At 47.5% G+C, this 18,681-nt stretch overlaps 1 protein-coding gene and 1 long non-coding RNA gene across 2 annotated transcripts in view; both read left to right on the forward strand.

The window, feature by feature from the left end:
* The first annotated feature begins 10,300 nt into the window (after window positions 1-10,300).
* Window positions 10,301-10,921, forward strand: LOC135395726 (uncharacterized protein K02A2.6-like). The gene has a single exon (XM_064626819.1). The coding sequence runs from the start codon at window positions 10,301-10,303 to the stop codon at window positions 10,919-10,921; it is 621 nt and encodes a 206-aa protein (XP_064482889.1).
* Window positions 10,922-17,122: 6,201 nt separating this feature from the next.
* LOC135395532 (uncharacterized) overlaps window positions 17,123-18,681 on the forward strand; it is a 114,083-nt gene continuing 112,524 nt past the window's right edge. The window contains exon 1 of the long non-coding RNA XR_010423149.1: window positions 17,123-17,589. This is a non-coding gene — a long non-coding RNA (uncharacterized LOC135395532). The remainder of the gene's footprint in view (window positions 17,590-18,681) is intronic.

Raw genomic sequence — 18,681 nt, forward strand, 5'->3', positions numbered from 1 at the left:
CTATATCCCTAGATAGTGGAATGGTACCAGATGACTGGCGGACAGCCCGGGAAATACCAGTATTTAAATCAGGACGCAAAACAGACGTTCAAAATTACCGACCAATATCTCTAACATGCATATGTTGCAAGATTTTGGAACATATTATATGTAAACATGTTTTTGAGTTCCTCGAAAAGCATAAATTAATCTACAAATATCAACATGGTTTTAGAAAGAGACACTCCACAGTAACACAGTTACTAGAGACAGTACATGATTTGTGCAGTACTATGAACGATAAAGGACAAACGGATGTTATATGTATCGACTTGCAAAAAGCATTTGATAAGGTTGAGCATAACAAACTTATCAAAAAATTAGAAACCTACGGATTTAGTAGTCAGCTTTTGTTGTGGATTTCGGCGTATTTGCACAACCGCTCACAGTATGTTGATATCAGTTCTGATTTCTCATCCGTTCTCCCAGTCTATTCTGGTGTCCAACAAGGGTCTGTCTTGGACCCACTACTGTTCTTACTCTATGTAAATGATATGGCTGAAAGCATTCCGTTACCAGTTAAACTGAAACTTTTTGCTGATGATTGCTTGTTGTACTGTTCAGTTAAAAGTCGAGAAGATCAGGAATTACTAAATAATGCATTCACTTCACTGGTCCAGTGGTGCAACAAGTGGGGTATGCAAATTAATTTCGATAAGAGCTCAGTTTGCCAGGTCACCCTAAATGGAAAGAATTCATTCCCGTTTTGTTACGGCACTTCCGATATTGTTCTAAATAATGTGACAAGTTTTAGGTACTTGGGCATAACCATAACATCAAAGATGGACGGGGAGTGCACATAGAAAAAGTATGCGCTTGGGCGATGAAGAAACTAGGTATGTTACGGAGAAAACTCAACAAAACTCCTGTCAGCGTAAAACTACACGCTTACAAATCAATCATCAAGCCAACTCTTGAGTATGCGAGTAATGTCTGGGACCCATATAAGAAGATACACATTGAAAAAATCGAAAGGATTCAAAACCGTGCCTTGAGATTCATATACTGTGCTTATGGCAGACACGTTTCAGTAACGGACTTAAGACATCAGGCAAAAATTGAAACATTAGAAAAACGTAGGAAAATTGAAAGACTAAAGACATTTTGTAGGATAATGAATAGTCAATTAGGGATTGAGGCAAATCACTACATTGTTCCTGAGGAACAGGGAATGGCACTGCGATCACGTCACCGCTATTCTTTAAAACCTTTCCAAAGCCGAATAAATATTTTTAAGCACTCATATTTTGTTCGTACTCTTGAGGATTGGAATAGGCTCCCAGGAAATGTAGTAGCACATCTGCACAATGTACCAGCTTTTATTAGGGCATTAGATGGCTTTATGTAAACGTCCATTCATCAGCTTCATGGTTTGTTTATCTTTTGTTTTTTTCTCCCTTTTTTGTTTGTTCTTCCGTTGTTGTTTCTCTTTTTCTATATTATATGGGTGAGTGTTTTTTAGTTTTGGCGCATGCAGGAACTGCAGCTTTAGTTTTGACTTTGAGTAGTTACTGTACTTAATATTTGCTGTGTGAATTGTATCTCTCCTGTTACGGCTCGTCAAGGGCAACAGTATTTATAAATAAAAAAAAATAAACCTCTGCTCGGGCGTCATGACTGAGACGGAATGAGAGTGTACACAACCTTTTTTTTATTTATCGTGAGAGGTTACGCAAGAATTAGGCTCCAGCCTGAAGACAGCCCAAATACAGACGAAGGCTCGAGTCTAACCAATGGCTGGGGTTTCTCGACCAGAGTGCACCGCAACGATAGGTGGTCAGCTGATCGCCGATTCGCAAAAAGAATGTCTTCGGAGGAGGCTTGAAGGTTGGGACCAGGGGTAGATCTCTCATTACCCATTCGTAGCCATTCGTAATCTGCACGAAAGAGGCGTGAGCCACACGTGTTTTTATCTTAAACACACACACACACACACACACACGTACAATCTTCTTCAGTCACATGACACTGATGGTCCATCTTCTCCATCTTCCTTCAATAGTCGAAGTCCTTCGCAACGTACGCCGAACGGTACCGTCCGAGAGCCGAGAAACGGGCGTATCAATCGGTCCTCCAATGCTTTTGTTCTGAAAAAAGGTGACTGATTATAGAACGTCTTAAAATAATGAGGAAGCGTATCTTTGGACCAGAGTCCACCGCAGTTGGTGCAGGAGAAGCGGGCGCTGCCAATCTCAGAAATATGTGAGGCGGGAAAAAACCGACTTCACGCGCAGCAAAAGTGTTGTACACTGTAAACGAAACTCTTCAAACATTTCGATGACGATGACGTCATGGGTATTACTTACGAGGATCTACCGAGCTGAGCATGATGGCACGAGAATGACGACCAAACGTTCGCTTCGACATTTATACTAAAGCTTTTCCTCTCACTCTCTATGACGTACTTCAACGTGTTTGGACGTGTTAAGACGTGTTTGGACGTGTTTAGACACGAAGCCCGCGATACGAAAACGTCACGCAGCACGAATTAGTCTAGTGGTTAGTGTATCGCGTCCAGTGTAGGAGGTCCATGGGTTCGAGTCCCAGTCTGAGTCTTCTCGTCGTCATATAGAAGTCGGCCCAGAACCCGCCAGAGTGTTAGCTAGATATTAGTTTAATGTTTTATTCAACGTCGAAGGTATCATTGTCATATGCGACATCGCAAAGAAAAAAGGCGCGAAAGACGGAAGGCGGGGTGGTCAAAGTACAGACGACACCGTCGCAATGCGAGGAGGAGGAGAGCGGTGTAGCGACTATAAAAGGTGCTCTGGTTCTACGACGATTGATCGAAAGCCCACGAGGGACATTCATCCACGACGTGAGTCGTTTTGTGGAGCAAAATGTAAGTTGGCCGGCTCTGCTGTGAGAGTGTATTCTATGTATGGCATTGTTTTTCAGGAACCAATAGCTGCTGTCACCGCATGACACTGAACACACACACAGGGACTCATCCCATCCTCTCTCATCATCAATCTCAAGCGTTCCTCAACTGAAGGGAAAAGTGAGCATTGTTACGTGAGGGGGAATCTCGCACTGATTTTGTTTGACCGCAGTGGCCACGCTGTCTCGTATGTCAGTACGACCCCATCGAAGCCATGCTCGCGGCCGTAGAAAGAGAGCACTAAGCTAGAATAGAGAATCTCGGTAACAGCCCAGTCGTCCTTTCAGATGACGACGACAACAGAGTTAGTAGTCCGCCTTTCGTAATAAGTGAAACGGACGACGATGACGAACCCCTTGATGGACACGATGGACACGACAGTGCAGACGAACTGCTCATTTGGGAAGGGGATCAGTCGTATGCAGATTTCATTCCTCTGTCTGGTAGGGTTAGAGATGAATCATCAGATGCAAGCCGGTGGGCGAAACTTCGAAACGAAGATGGGCACTGCCCAGGGACGCAGAATCGTTGAATTACGAGAACATGTCGTAGAGAATCATCCCTTCGTCACGGAGAGACGATTCCTTCCGGGTTTTTTTTTTTTTTTGTCACAGATGACGCATTTGACGGAACGGCTCCTAGGTACACGCTTCTCTGTTCCCCGCACGACGACAACGTCGACGATTTGCGACTCTATCTACCGAGCATAGCTCCTGTAATCACGCGCGTCCTGGAAGCATATCCCATGCCTTTCAAATTTGTCTGTGCTCGAAAGCGCTCATGATTAAGGACGGGTTGAACGGGTTGAATGGGTTGAATTCTCATCTCCTTCACGTGAACCTTCACTTGAGAGTGGTTCATAACTGCTGAAAGTGGTTCATAACTGTTCAGAAATCGAAGGCGCGATAAGGCACGATAAAGAAATCGAAGGCGCGAAATCGAACGCGCCATCGCGGAGTCCTCGCAACACGTAGAAAACTATGCGAGAGAAGTGTCTGGTTTCACCTCCAACGACGTCCAGTGTGTCGACTTAAAACTAACGCGCTTAAAACCGAAGCGGATTGGGTGCAAAAATCGAGCTTCCCGAAATGTTGAAGAGAAAAACAAGGACTCTCACAAACGTCAAACTCCCACCGAATCACGGAAACGAGTGTTTCAAGTATAGCGTGCTGGCACTCTTACATCCGTTGAGGAACAACCCAAACGATTATGTTAGATACTGCAAATATATGAATCCTTCGAATCCGGAGACACCCGTAACGTACTGGCCACCCTGCTTCCTAGTCACTTACGAAGACATTAGCCTGTGGGAGAGAAAAAACAAAATCTCCGTGTACATCTACGTGTTCGACGAGCAGACAAGTTCGATATCTACCGGACGGGTTCCCTGCACGCTCTATAAGGATAAAGTCCATCTGCTCGAGGTTAGGAAGAATTTCTATGGAATCAGAAAATTTAGCACTTTCATTGGACGAAGTGTGTACTTTTATTGCGAGAAATGCACGTCTGGTTACGGGACGAGAGAGGCGTTGGAGCAGCACGAACGTCTGTGTCGAGACGTAAACGAAGTGATTAACGAAATGCCAAAAGCAGGGGAGAACCTCCTTCAACAAGATACAGTACATGCATCCCTATCCTTATTTCGCGGTATTAGACACGGAGAGTGTCTTGGAAAAGGATGCACTCGTTAAAGGGACTATGAAATTTCCCGAACCCCCATACTTTTTTTCGATGGAAACTGTTCTTCCCGCAGAGAAACTAATATGCCACAAATTTTTCCGGACGAAATCGCTCCACTCTGCGAGGAGCGCGCACTGGAAATGTCTCTTCCGCGTTCCTCCTCTCCCGCGCATACTTCCCTGCCTATGGTGTAACTGTACGGACCGCTCTTCGGTTCCCCGTTACGTCACCGGTGTTGCACAATGGCAAGTAATGCCGCGAGCTCGCGCTGTGGCTGCCGCCACTGCCGAAATCTGCCGATCGCGCGAAAGCTGCTGTCATGGAGATTTCCACTCCCGATGAACGCATACGCGGGATCCTACGGCGCATGCTCCTGGCAGGATTCCTCGGCTCGGCAACACGTCACGATGACGTGTTGCTGAGCCGGCCGTGGTCGCGTCAAGTTACCCGTTGTGTCTCCGCTCGGCAGCTCGTCACGGCGCGGCGCCAGCTGTCCTCCCTTCGCCACTCCGTTTAAATTCGCTCCCGAGAAATCCGCTCGCGCGACGAAAGTAAAATTTCGGTTCTAGACTCAGAAAAATGTCTTCTTTCGAACGAAACGAAGAAAAAAATCGTTTCATAGTCCCTTTAAGGACGCCGTGATTGTGCACAGGATGAGCTCGTACTGCATAGTTGTACTGAGAAGTTGGGACGGAAAAATACTAGCCTTAGATGGCTATTTGGGACCCAACGCGCCAGAGCAATGCTTGCTCTCGCTCAAGCGATTTAGCGATCAAATCGAAAGGTTGAACAGTTGTCCCGCGCCGTTGGTCATGAGTATGGAAGACCACTTTCGACAGGGTAGCGCTACGCACTGCGAATTTTGTGGAAACGAATTTAACCGTCACACGCGGAAGGTGTCTCATCACGACCACACTCGCTTCGTAGAGCCCGGTTCTTCGAATTTTGTTGCGACACTGTGTGATACGTGTAAGCTTACGTGTCGTAACACCAAAGAATTCTCGTCGTGTGCGTGCACAACCTGCAATACGATTTGAGCTCCCTTCTCCGCCACATGCACGTTCTAAATCTGGGCGAACCGTGGATTTTAGCTGCGAGTTCAGAAAAGATAAGAGGGTTCAACATTGGCGATCTCCATTTCCGCGATACCACGCAGTTTTTCACCCTGTCCTTGTCTAACCTGGTGGAAACTTTGCTCGGTAGCGGTGGCGAGAACGCGTTTCATTGTACTCGTCAAACGTATGGTGACCGTTTCCGTCGCCTCCTCAGGAAGGGCATTTACCCGTACACCTTCGTCGACAGTTTTGGAGCGTACAATTTGCCCGCACTACCTCCAAAGGAAGCTTTCAAAAGTGACCTGAACGACCAAGAGATCACGGACGAGGACTATCAGTACGCCCTCGAGATTTTCGAATTGTTCGGATGTAAGAACCTCGGTGGTTACACGCATCTCTACGTCACGCTCGACGCCTGTCAGCTCTGTGATGTCGTGCTGTATTTCAGGAAGATAGCGCTAGAGACGGATAGGTTAGATATCCTACGTACCGTGTCCCTCGCCAGCTACGCATGGAGCAGCGCTCTGAAGCTCACCAAAGTCAAACTCGAGCTCATGAGCGATCGCGAGATGTACGAAACGATCGAGAAGGGTATCAGGGGAGGTTGTTGTAACAGCTTCCACAGGTACTGTCGGGCTACTCAGGAGGGGTGCGACAATTACGATCCCTAGCAAGAAAATACTTTTATCCAGTACCTCGACGTGAACAGTTTGTACCCGTACGCGATGTCTTTCTATCTCCCGACAGGTGGTTTTGAGTGGGTCGATCCTTCGAGGTGGAACGAGATTGATTTTCTCAACATTCCTCACGATTCGGAAGTGGGTTACGTGTACGTGGTAGATTTGTCGTATCCCGAAGAACTGCACGCGCTCACCTGGAATTTTACCCTGGCACCCGAACACAGGTGCGTGGACGGCAACGAACTCTCCCCCTACCAGCAGCACTTGGAACACGCGTTGGCACTAAACGCCCCTCCCTCTTGCTGACGTGCTACGACAAAGAACGCTACGTCATTCATTATGCATTGCTCGCTCTGTTTGTGAGGTTGGGCATGAAAATAAAACGAGCTCACAGCATCTTCTCGTTCCGCCAAGACAACTTTTTGCGAACTTTCGTGCAGAGAAACGTCGCGTTGAAGAATGCCGCGACCACGAAATTTGAACAACTTCTGTACAAAACCATGTCGAACAGTACGTTCGGTAAGTCGATACAAAATGTGAGACGCATGAAAAGGTACGCTATAGCCTACGACAAAGAAAGCGCGCTCCGCAAAGCTAGCTCCGTCGACAGTCAGCATTTTCACATTCTGAGCGACAAGTGATCTTATACGAGATGAAACAGCATCGCATCAAATGCACGCACCCCCTTTACGTGGGCTTTGCCATTTTAGAGATATCGAAAGTGCAAATGTACAGCTTCATCTATGAGTCGCTCTTTTCTCGCTTGACGTGCCCAGTGCAATTGATCTATAGCGATACGGACAGCATAATTTTTTCTCTCACGTGTGCAAGCCTGAAAGAGCAGCTGATGAAAATCGGGGACGAGTTAGATCTGTCTTCCTATCCGCCGGACCACCCGCAACGACGAGCATGCGAACCAGATGGGGTACTGGAGGTGGTGTTATTCAAGAGGTCGTAGCCATCCGAGCTAAAATGTACAGCATTCTCTTGGCTGGGACACACAAACAGATCGCGAGAGCGAAAGGAGTTAAGAAAGACGTGATGAGGAAACATTTATTGCACAACGTGTACCGAGATTCTCTATTCAACGAAAGGACAGTCTCTCAGAAGCAGTGCACCATCCAGAGTATAAAGCAAACAATGTACACAATTTCGAGACTCAAGAAGAGCTTGGTCCCCTACGACGACAAGCGCTATCTTGTGGATGCCGTACACTCCTTCCCTTACGGAAGCTGCGAATACGGTGAGCTTTGTTATGTTTTGACGCGTATACAATTACGATAGTACTCTCTCCTTGTGCAGCATCAGAAAACCCGGAAGAGAGCCAAAGAGCGTCGTCGTCAGGCATCGAGTGACCGTGGGACAAAGAGCAAGTCCTTCGTGCACGCGCATGTAATCAAGAATAAACGTTCTAGTCGGGATACGCTTCTCTTTCTCTCTCTCTCTCTCGCAGACAGGAGAAGCACGGGTCATCGTGGAAGTGTGGTAGCGGAATGGGTTTATGAAAAGAATGACCATTCCGTCATTGTACTGGTACCGTGACCCGCGCGATGATGACGCTGCGATGATTTCCCATACCCTTTATGTTGAGGCAAGTCAGGGAGGGTGCAGGCATCTATCGACCAACTCCTTTGTATGTATTCAATAAAAATGTTTCAGTGAAAAAAACACAGAGTCTCGTCCAAGTTATTCGGACTGTTTAATGCATTGCATTTCGATAACCAAACGGTATTTCAATAAATCAATGACAAAGTTCACGATGTAGACTGCTTGCAAATCTCGCTGCTTCCGCAGGGCGTACTTAATATGAGCGATGGCACGAGCGAGAAGGTCCACGATGTCTCCAGCAATGTAGTTAAATTCTGCGTTGGCCAAGCTCACAAATTCGCTCATCAATCCCAGGGGCTCGTCTGGAACCGTTATACAGACGTTCTTGTAACGGGCGTAGATCCGACGCACCATCTCCTGCAGTGGCCCCGGCGAGATCTCTCCTATATTGCCAAAGCCTACCGTGTCTATCACGTACCAAAAAGCAGTGATGAAGAGCTCGTTGCGGGAATTTCGTTGTTGAAACATTCCTTCTCCACTTCTTCCCAAGAAGCGTGGGTGCGGGAACAATTTTGTAATGAGTGGTAGCTGAACATCTTCACGTATTGATGACACGAGCGCAGTACGCGCTGCTTTTATACAGATAAAGGCGCGCAAAGAAACGAGAGCGAAACCGAAATGGAGAAGCCACCCGCTGCCGCTAGGAGCGCACGCGCAGCGGGAGGAGCAGAGAGCGAAACCGAAATCACCCGCGGCCGTGCAGGCGGCGCAGAGGGTGCTAGGAGCGCGCGCGCACATACGGAGCTGCCGCGTTGCGGCGCCTCAGTCACTTGCTCGCGCTCACTGTCGTGGAGAGCAGACGTGCGCTCGGTTGCTCCGCAGTCCCCGTGCCCGCTCAGTGTCTGCCTGGCTGCCGGATGGAGCAGTCGCACCGTCGCCGCGGGGGAAAGGGTAAGGGATTTGCCGATGTTTGCGCGTTGTTTTACCGTGCTCCTTTTCTCGCATGTTTGCCGTGGCCCGTACGCGCATGTTTAGACTTGTTTAGCAACGACCAAGCCTTTTCTCCATGTTGACACATGTTTTTGACGCGGTTCCCGACTTGTGCTAGCTGCGTAGTGTTGTGACGCTGTGGTTAGGCCTAACCGGTCGCCTTTTCCCCGATATGTAGCGTTTTCTCCGTGCTGTTTAGCAGTAACGGTTTGGCCTTTTCTCTCGCATGCCTAGAATTGTAGAGCAGTGTTGCCATTTTTACCTGCCGCTAGTATCTTGTTGTTCTCTTTCTCGCATAGAGCTATGATGGTGACGCCACCTGACGCCATCTGGTGTGATGCCTTGCAACTAGGTGGCCACCTGTCGTCGATCTCTGCAACTGCTGGGTGCCAACTACCAACATAGCGGGCGCTGGTCACTCGGGCGTTCCGAAGCGGTTTCTTAGCCACAGCATCGTTGATTTTCGAATAAATTGTTTCTCTCCACTCTATTTCTATCTATTTTTCTTTTTTTATGGACTCTAGTAGTCCACAACGCTCAGCTGGTCTGGACACGAGTTAGATGCCCCCCAATTAGTGTAATGACTCCCTGGAGGATGCTGATTAATGTAGGGGGTCCCAATTAGCTCTAATTGCTAATTAAATTGTGTTCATGCCAGTTGAGCGTTGTGAACTATGAGAGTCCAGTGCTTACTACTAAGAAGCACCCATTTCTTTCAGTTCAGGGACGCTCCGCACCAGCGAAAGGAACTATGCACAACTGGACAGAGAAGCGCTAGCTATCATTTTTGGCATTACCAAGTTCTGGCAATACCTTATGGGAAGAAGGTTCGTAATATACATGGATCACAAGCCCTTGCTTGACATAATGAGACAAGGTCGACAAACGCCTGCAGTCCTCTCACCAAGAATGCTACGCTGGACTCTGCTATTAGGATTCTATGACAATATGTTCCAATACCGAAGGGGAGCACAAATGGGGAACGCTGATGCCATAAGCAGACTACCCCTCGAAACAGGTTCGGATGACAATCCTGACCCGAATCCACCTGAAGTCCTGTTGCTAGAGGCGGTACAGGACGCACCTATCCGTGCGGAACAGATTGCAATAGAAACAGAAAAGGACGCCATTCTCGGCAAGGTACTCAACTGGACAGAGAAAGGATGGCCTGAATCAGCAATAAAGGACCAATCAATTCAACCGTTTCAAGTTCGAGGGAACGAGCTGTCACTCCTGAAAGGTTGCATCCTCTGGGGGAACAGAGTAGGTATACCGCCGACACTGCAGGCAAGCGTTATGAGCACGCTTCATGCAGGGCATGCGGGAATAGTGAGAACGAAGGCTTTGGCAAGGAGTTACGTGTGGTGGCCAGGTATTGACAGTGATATTGAAAATACGGCTGTCGGTCCTGCCAGATGACGCGCAACATGCCGCCACGCGAAGCTCCGCACCCATGGATTCCGCCGTCCAGACCTTGGTCACGGGTTCATCTCGACTACGCGGGACCTTTCTATGGACCAAACTTCCTAATGGGAGTGGACACTTACTCACGTTGGCCGGAGGTCACACAGATGTCATCGCTCTCCGCAACAGAGCTCATCAAACATTTGCGACGGATGTTCGCTACTCACGGACTTCCGGAAGTGATTGTCACAGACAATGGCACACGCTTCGCGTCAGCCGAGATGCGAGAATTCACGAAACTAAATGGGATTAAACACGTCTTCACGCCAGTCTACCATCCAGCTTCTAACGGCTCCGCAGAACGCATGGTACAGACCGTCAAGTCTGGTCTTTCAAGACTGCAAGGGAGCGACTGGGAATGTAGACTGTCAAGGCTGCTATTTTCCTTGCGGTCCACCCCGAGTGCCACAACCGGAAAGGCACCAGCGGAAATCATGTTCGGGCGCCGCCTTCGAGTTCGAATTGACCTGCTGCGCCCTACTAACGACGATCGACAACAGAACCTAGAGTTGCCTATGGCGACGCGATGGTTTAACAGAGGTGACGCGGTGTTCGTACGAAGTTACAGAGGGGCAGACAAATGATGTTCCGCGACGATTACGGCGACAGAGGGCAACTGTATCTACAGAGTGCGACGCAGCAATGGATTAGAACACCGCGTACACGTGAATCAGACACGCCGCCGTCAAACGAGAGGGGTAGAACCTCATCAAACAGATTCTGCAGACGACTTCCTACCGCTGCCCTCTTCACATGCGAGTTCTCTGAGAACGTCGACAACTACAATTGAAGACGCTCCGCCACCGCTATGCCGATCAAGCAGAGAGCGGCATCCAACATTCTTTTACGGATGCCCCATTCCTCACAAAGGTGGGAAAGGATTGTTGTGTATTGGTGTGTGTTGCCAGCCCAAGCAAGGCAATGTGAGACGGAAGAAACGTGAGGATCGCCGTTTCCTGTCTTTGAACTCTGACTGGACTTTCCGCCAGCGCTTACCAGTGACTTGGAGTCAGTCGGTTTGAGCGTCTCGAACGGAGACGTTCTTTGTTTGCTCTAGTGTTGTAACGAACCAAACCGGACATTAAAATTCGCTTTGCGAATTTGTTGAAATTGGGAGACATGGGGTTCTTTTTCTTTTTTTCATGTGTTAATAAATAATTAAATTTACATTTCATTCAACGAGCAACATAAAATGGATATAATTCGCTGCATTAGTTCGCTAGCGATATCGTTCGCTGGATGCTAGTATTTCTCTACTGTTGGTCAGACACAGGTTTTACAGGGGATCCGGCCAAAATGTCCCCGGACGAAAGGTCCCCAGACAAAATGGTCCCGGACAAAATGTACCCGAAAGTGTCACAAAGTGTGGACAAAATGCCCCCGCCTGCCCTCCCTCACTACGAAATGAAAGTTCCTTTTGAACAGTTGTTGCTAGCTTCTGTGACTTTTTTGTCGTCGATTTTTTAATGTTTTATTTTAAAAGATTTATTTCGGCGTACAGCCCTACCCACAGCTGAGCACGCCCGCTACGCAACGCTATAGCGCCGTTTGACGAAAACTACCTTTCGTGATAGTCTTCTTGTGGAGATGATTTCTCCTGGGGACATTTTTTCCTGGGGACATTTTTTCCGGAGACGAAAATCCGGCCTCTCCGGCGAGCTTTGATTATATGAAATGACTTCTCCGTGAGCGCTAGTTGGCAACTAGCGCTCAGATTCATCTCTGGAAACCCCCATTTTCTAATTCTATCTATGTCTGTGTTGATCTACAAGAATAGTGATTCGCCTAAAATACGCATAAATTTGGCTCACATGGTGTCCAGTTCTTCAGCTTTTTCCACGACCGAATTCCACATTTTCAAGTTTGGATTGAATTAACTGAGACCTCAGCATCCAACACAACGAAATCTGGAGGAAAAAAATTACGCTTCAGAAGTTCTTCTAAAAAAAGAAAAAAAAAGCATATATTTTCTTGTCCCACATGATAAGGAGGTCGAAGTGCACTTTTTCCTACGCTCAAACAAGAACCTCTTGTGTTGTCAGGTGACCATTGTTATTATTTTTTTACCCTGTATCATTTTATTTTTTGTCGAATCGTTTTTCTTGGCGTCAAGGAAAAAAAAGGAACAGCCTCTGTTAGGAATATCGCGACTCCCGCTGCGAGGCCTCGCCGCTTGACCTTTCCGTATCTTCCTTGCTTGGTCTCTTGCGTGTCGACCCGAAGCCTTTATCACCCTTCACCTCCTTTGCACGGTTTGGCCAATAGCACACCAAGCCGAGACGAAAGGAAGCCCCCTGCCACTGAGGATTGTCGACTGACATCATTTTTCTGGGCTGGTGTAATGTGAAAGAAAAAGAAGGGAAAACAGGGTTGAAAGGAGTTTTTCAAATATGTTACTGCAGTTTCCGGGTAATAATAAGCAGTCTATTTTGCGACGGAAGTTTTGAAAAGTATTTTGCACCAACGCCTTGAAAATGAATTCAGATATTTGATAATACTTACTTACCAGAAATATACATACCAAAATGTCATGTTTGCATGAATAATAGAGGTATTATCAAGGTAAATTGCGTGTAAGTGAGTGCAGAACAAAAAAAGTATACTCTTTCGAGCACTAGATTTTCCAGACTGGCATTGTAAGCGCTGTGTGCAGGCAATGTTTATAGCCTAATTTACAACCGCTGGTACATCCAGTTGAGAGCCTCCGAGATACCGGCATCTCGGCCGAGCTTCGATAGCATATGAAGTAACCTTTCCTTCCCCATCTCATCATCATCATTTATTGTTGTTGTTGTTCCGTGGCCATTTCCTGATTTCTTAATTGGCAATCGACTAGTGCTCAGACTCAGTGTTGGCAACATTCGTTTATAATACCATCTGTGTCGTTATTGCCCATATTACCATCCGTACTATCCTATCACTAGAGACCGGATTTTCATGCAAATGCATATTTTTTCCTGAACATGGTTTACACTGTGGGTGACATGAAAGCACATTTTGGCCTTGTCCCAAACGATTTGCGGTATGTTGTAAGTGAATATAAATGCATATTTCATACGTTGCTGCATATTTTGCGTTTTTGCTGAATATTTTCCTGCCCGTCAGATACGACGTATCGATCTGAACCATATTTCGCATTGCAAGCCGCCGATTAGACACTCGGCATCGTGCCGTCTGCTGTGATTCCTTCCCTGCGGGCTTCGACGCCACTGTGTGTGCACACGACGTGTGCCCTCTCTGGCTGCCACAGAGAGTATAACGCGTTCTCTTCTCTGGCGCCTACCGTGGGTCTGCCGCTTTTACGTCGTTTCCTTACGATGCCGAGACCTAAGCCATCAATTTCATACCTCTACAAGAGATGGACGACAGAGAATCCACATTTGTGCACCGACGGAAAGATATTATTCTGCAGGATTTGCGAGAAGGTAAGAAAGGAGCGTGCATGGAACGTTCAACTATAGATGAGCAACACTTAAGTTTCATCCCTTGACGTTTACAAGGCATAGGCTTTCATGCATTGGGGAGGATTACGAACAAGAATCTCTCAAGCAAATATGCGTGAATGGGGCTCGCTTTGCGACGCAATGTACGCGCAAAGACGCTTATTAACGACGCAAAATCAAGGTCGTTCTTTAGTATTTACTTCACAGAAATTCATTGCCACGTCTGTTTATGTTTCTTGACTCAATTTTTTCTCTTATAGGTCAGTGCAGAGAGGAAATTCCAAGTGGACCAGCATGTGAGGTCGCAGTGCCACATTTCTGAAAAGGCAAAGGAGCACGACTTCACAACCCCTACTTGCCCACGCTGCGAGCTCTCGCCCTGAGTTTGACAAATTTTGTGCGGACCTCTCTGAAGCCTTTGTCGCGGCTAATATTCCGTGGTGCAAACTCGAAAACCCGGCGCTATGAAATGCCTTGAGAAGTATACTCACAGGAAGATACCAGCAGAGTCAACTCTCCGCAAGAATTACCTGCCTCTTTTGTAGGAGACTGCCGTGAACGAAATAAGGTCTTCTGTTGGGAACGGCCCAATGTAGGCTGCGGCAGATGAGACGACGGACGCTTGCGGTCGCTTCGTAGCGCATCTTGTTGTTGGAAAACTTGATGAAAATCAAAGGTCCAGGCCTTATCTGCTTGCGAGTCGAACGCTTGAGAAAACAAACCAGGGCACTGTAGCTAGATTCGTAAACGATGCTCTCAAGCTACTCTGGCCAGATGGGGGCGGAGAGAACTTTAGGATATTTTACACAGATGCAGGTGCGTACATGATAGAGGCTGCTTTCACCCTGAAGGTTTTCTATCCAAACCTCGTGCACGTAACGTGTTTGGCGCACGGCCTCAACCGCGTGGCAGAGGAAGTTAGGGGCTCTACCCACTCGTCAACACGATGGTGTCAGTCGTGAAGAAAATTTTTGTGAAGGTGCCAAACATACCGAGCAATGATGCCAGACGTTCCTCTGCCCCCTGAACCTGTTGTCACAAGATGGAGCACCTGGTTGGAGGCAGTCGATTTCTATGCAACTCACTTCGACGAGTTGAAGGACGTGGTGAACACGTTCAGTTCCTAGGATAGCAGCGCTGTCAGAGAAGCACAAGCGCTCTTTGAAAACCCAGTGCTAGCTGTGGAGGTACAGTTAGTGAAAACGTACTTAGTCTTCCTTGCGCGAGCCATCCGGAAGCTTGAAACGGGAGGCCTCCTGCTCGTGGAATCCTCGGATGTGGTGAAAGGTGTACGCGAGGAGCTCGCAAAGATTACCAGTCCAGTCGGCGCAAAGGTTATTAGAAAATGTGTCGCCGTGCTACAAAAGAATCCTGGATTTGCCGTTCTCCGTGTAGTCGGCGATCTATTTGCTTCGGTTCCTAACGCCACCCTACCGGAGGTTGTGCCCGCACACCTACTTTCAGCCTTCAAGTATGCTCCACTCACAACGTGCTACGTAGAGAGGTCATTTTCGAACTATAAGAACGTTTTGACTGACAGGCGCCAGAACTTCACTCCAGACAATATTAAACGGTGGAGCCACGTGCTGTTTACTGATGAGGCAACGTTTAGTACGAAGTGGTCCCAGAGGAGGCGGGTTTGGCGTCCTCCTGACTGCAGGTAATACCTTGAGAGTCTGCGCCTGCTTCGACGACGGCCCTATTCTTTTTTTTTTTCCTTTTCAGATATCTACCCCAGTAAGTTCACAGCGTAGTCTCCAGTGGACGGCACTCCGTGAGCATGTGGGGCGCCCTTTCACACCAGGGCTTGGGGCCTCTTGTCCGCCTAGACGGCCGCTTCAACAGAGCAGCATATGTTAGAGTCGTCGAAGATCATCTGCTCCCATACGTCCTTGACGATCCTTTCCCTGGCGGTTGCTTTATTCTGCAGCAAGGCAAAAGCCCGGTTCACATGTCGTCCACTGTCCTGCGCAGACTAGACGATCTTGGTATCATGCAGCGTGAGTGGCCCGCGTGAAGCCCGGATCTGAACGTGATTGAAAATATATGAGGCATGATGAAATTCCGAATGAGCAAAAAGCGGGTGCCAATTCGGTCCAAGGACGCCTTATGGGAGGCGATAAACATGGAATGGACGTCCCTCAAGGAAGACGTAGTACTACACCTCGTGGGCCGGCTCTATCAATCGCTGCCAGACCGCATGTCCGCTGTGATCTCCACGAACGGGGGCTTCACGCGATATCAAATAAGATATTAATGAAGTGTCATTTTGCTCTTTCTTCCCTCTCTTGTTTCTACGTCAATATCGCACGCTTTTATTTGCCAGCGCCCGTCATCCCCAGACAAAATAAAAGGAAGACGAGAACGAAAAAGAGAAAGGAAACTGCAGAAGCCAACTGTTGTCGCTTTGTGTCATTCCTGTTATCTTCCAGCTGCGAACTGCGATAGGAATTTGCCTGGTGAAACGCTCCACGGGCATGCCCTTGTGGGGTAATTGCTGCAAACGCCACGGTGGGTCGCTGCCTGTGTTATGCCCGGCGCCCCCTCAAAATGAATGGACCTGTCCGCTCCCGCCAACTTCCGGCCGCCGCTAGCCAGGGTGGCGCTGCGCAGAGAAAAACGCCGCTCGCGTGTTCCGTGGACTTTTGGCGCAAGCTGTATTTAGAAACCACTCGTCTCGGCGGTGTGCGAGATCGCATCATATGCGGCTCCAGTTTTGACCGCATATATGACACATTTTTACTGCATGTTGTGACCAGGTTTAGTGCATAGTTACATGCATATTTCATTACTTTTTAGCGCATATAAATGCGGTCTCTACTGATCACACTTGTACGTCGGCATACAGTAAGTATGCTCTAGTACAACAATACGAAGAGCAACTAAAATTTCATAATCAGTCATTACGGACGCCAGTGCCTTGTGAAAACAATAATTATAGCATAAATAAGTAACGACAAAATAAAAATAACAAAGCACTCATATAGCAATAGGAGACAAGCAAAAGTCGCGAATTTCTCGAATCGAACTGCGGACGTTTTGTATCAAAGTCCGACACTTTACCTCTCGACAAACAGAGCAGGGGTGCGTGGCGCCTTAAACTCGCGACCTCAAACGAGCACAATGGGGATTATTTCGGAGTCGGAGGCAAACGGCGTGATAAGGCACGGCGAGCGTGGCGCTATATAGAATCGAGAAAATCGGGAAAATGCAAGTAATCCAAGCTATGGTGGACGTGTGAGAGGATATTCTTCTTCTTCTTCTAACTGCTGTGGTGCATAGCCAAAGGCAATAGGCCACGGGTCAATGTGTCCGTGCAAGGGAGGATGACGGGTCGGCGAGCCCTATCACCACCACCACCGCCGGAAGATGAGGGGTCGAGGTTAAGGACTAAAAGCGATGTGAGAGGTTCTTCGCTATATTTCCTTTCTCTTCTTCTTTTTTGTCCAGGCAGCAATAGATGACCTTCGCGCGTTCTCTTCTATCCCACTGTTCTGAGCATATCGGGCGAACAGCACCTCACGCAGAGACGCTCTGCTGAAATTGGTGCCGAGGTTTCAGATCGCATAAAGCAAGAAGCCTGTGGTCATTGCCATCATTGTCTTTCGTAGAAGAAGAGGGTACTTTTGCATTCTACTTCAGTTCCATTTGCGGTCATGACAATGTTATGTCTAATGCTGCTACTACTGCCGCTGCAAGAAACACAAGGTCGGAAGGACGATATGGCGGAGACGGCGCGTCTTTTCACTACACACCAAGAGCTGTATTTCACCAATATGACGACAAAAACACCAGATGATCTCGTACCGGTAAGAATTAAGGACATTCATTAGGTGTCCCTTTCCACTTGGGTGCCAACCACACCCAACCCACCCGATGACAATACGCACTGGTGTTTTTATGTTTTTATTAGATAAAGTTGTTTGGTAAAAAGGGTGTAGTTCCGTATCGGGACCACTCGTTTTTAAAAATTAGTGAAAGGGTTAGGAAAGTAAATATTTCATAGAAGTCGAAGAAGATCATATACTGAATCTAAAAATGTAAGAATTATAAAATTCTGTGGACTAGAAGTTTTTATATGTATTTAAACAACCCCATCGGATTCACTTTTAGCGCAGGAGAAACACGGGAGCCTAACGGATTCGAAACTTGCCGTCTTGCGAAAGGTAGGGTCGTTGAAATGGGCTAAATCACCTCACTTTAGTGAGGTTAGGTTAAGTTAGGTTCTACAGATTGGGGGGTCTGGAGGGGGCGCCCCCCCCCCCAGGCACGCACTAGGCGGTGCGGGCGTCGAGACTGTGCCTTGGGTTAGGTCAGTAAGGTCCTCAGCCAAGATGGCGGATCGCCATCAAGAAACCGGCGTTAAAATTTAATTTTTATACGTTTTACGCAATATACGGGGGTCATTCCTGTTTAATTTCGTTACTACTTACTTCCTCTTTCACGTAAAAGCGTTTGATTTTTGTTTTTATTCTTTTTCTTTAAAAAAAACCCAATGGTCCAGATACGGAACTACATCCGGTAGAAGCACCTCAAAACGAGTGAGATTTTGCATCCCGTAATTTGCTCAGTGAGAGTTGCGCAAGCCTAATTTTCTGTCTGGGTGCGTTTGTACCGTAAAGCTGCTATAAGGACTGTAAAGGTGCTACGGGGAGTGGAGCTCAGGGGCAGCAAGATTAAAATTAGGATCAGATATGCAGCTATGCATGGTGAAAGTTGCGTGATGAAAGTGTGCAATGTAAACACAAAGACAAAAGCTGGTATTCAATGCGAGCAAAAAGAACTATTATGGTACGGTTGTGAGAAGCTCGCAGCTATGGGGTGTGATAAGTGACATCAGTACAAAAAATATCATATTGCGCTACCTCACAATGATATATACAGGCTGAATACCCAGACAA

Source organism: Ornithodoros turicata, chromosome 5, assembly GCF_037126465.1.
Source record: "Ornithodoros turicata isolate Travis chromosome 5, ASM3712646v1, whole genome shotgun sequence".
NCBI lineage: Eukaryota > Metazoa > Arthropoda > Arachnida > Ixodida > Argasidae > Ornithodoros > Ornithodoros turicata.

Coding starts and splice junctions, on each gene's coding strand:
- LOC135395726 (XM_064626819.1), top strand. CDS start 10,301: ATGCCGCCACGCGAAGCTCCGCACCCATGGATTCCGCCGTCCAGACCT.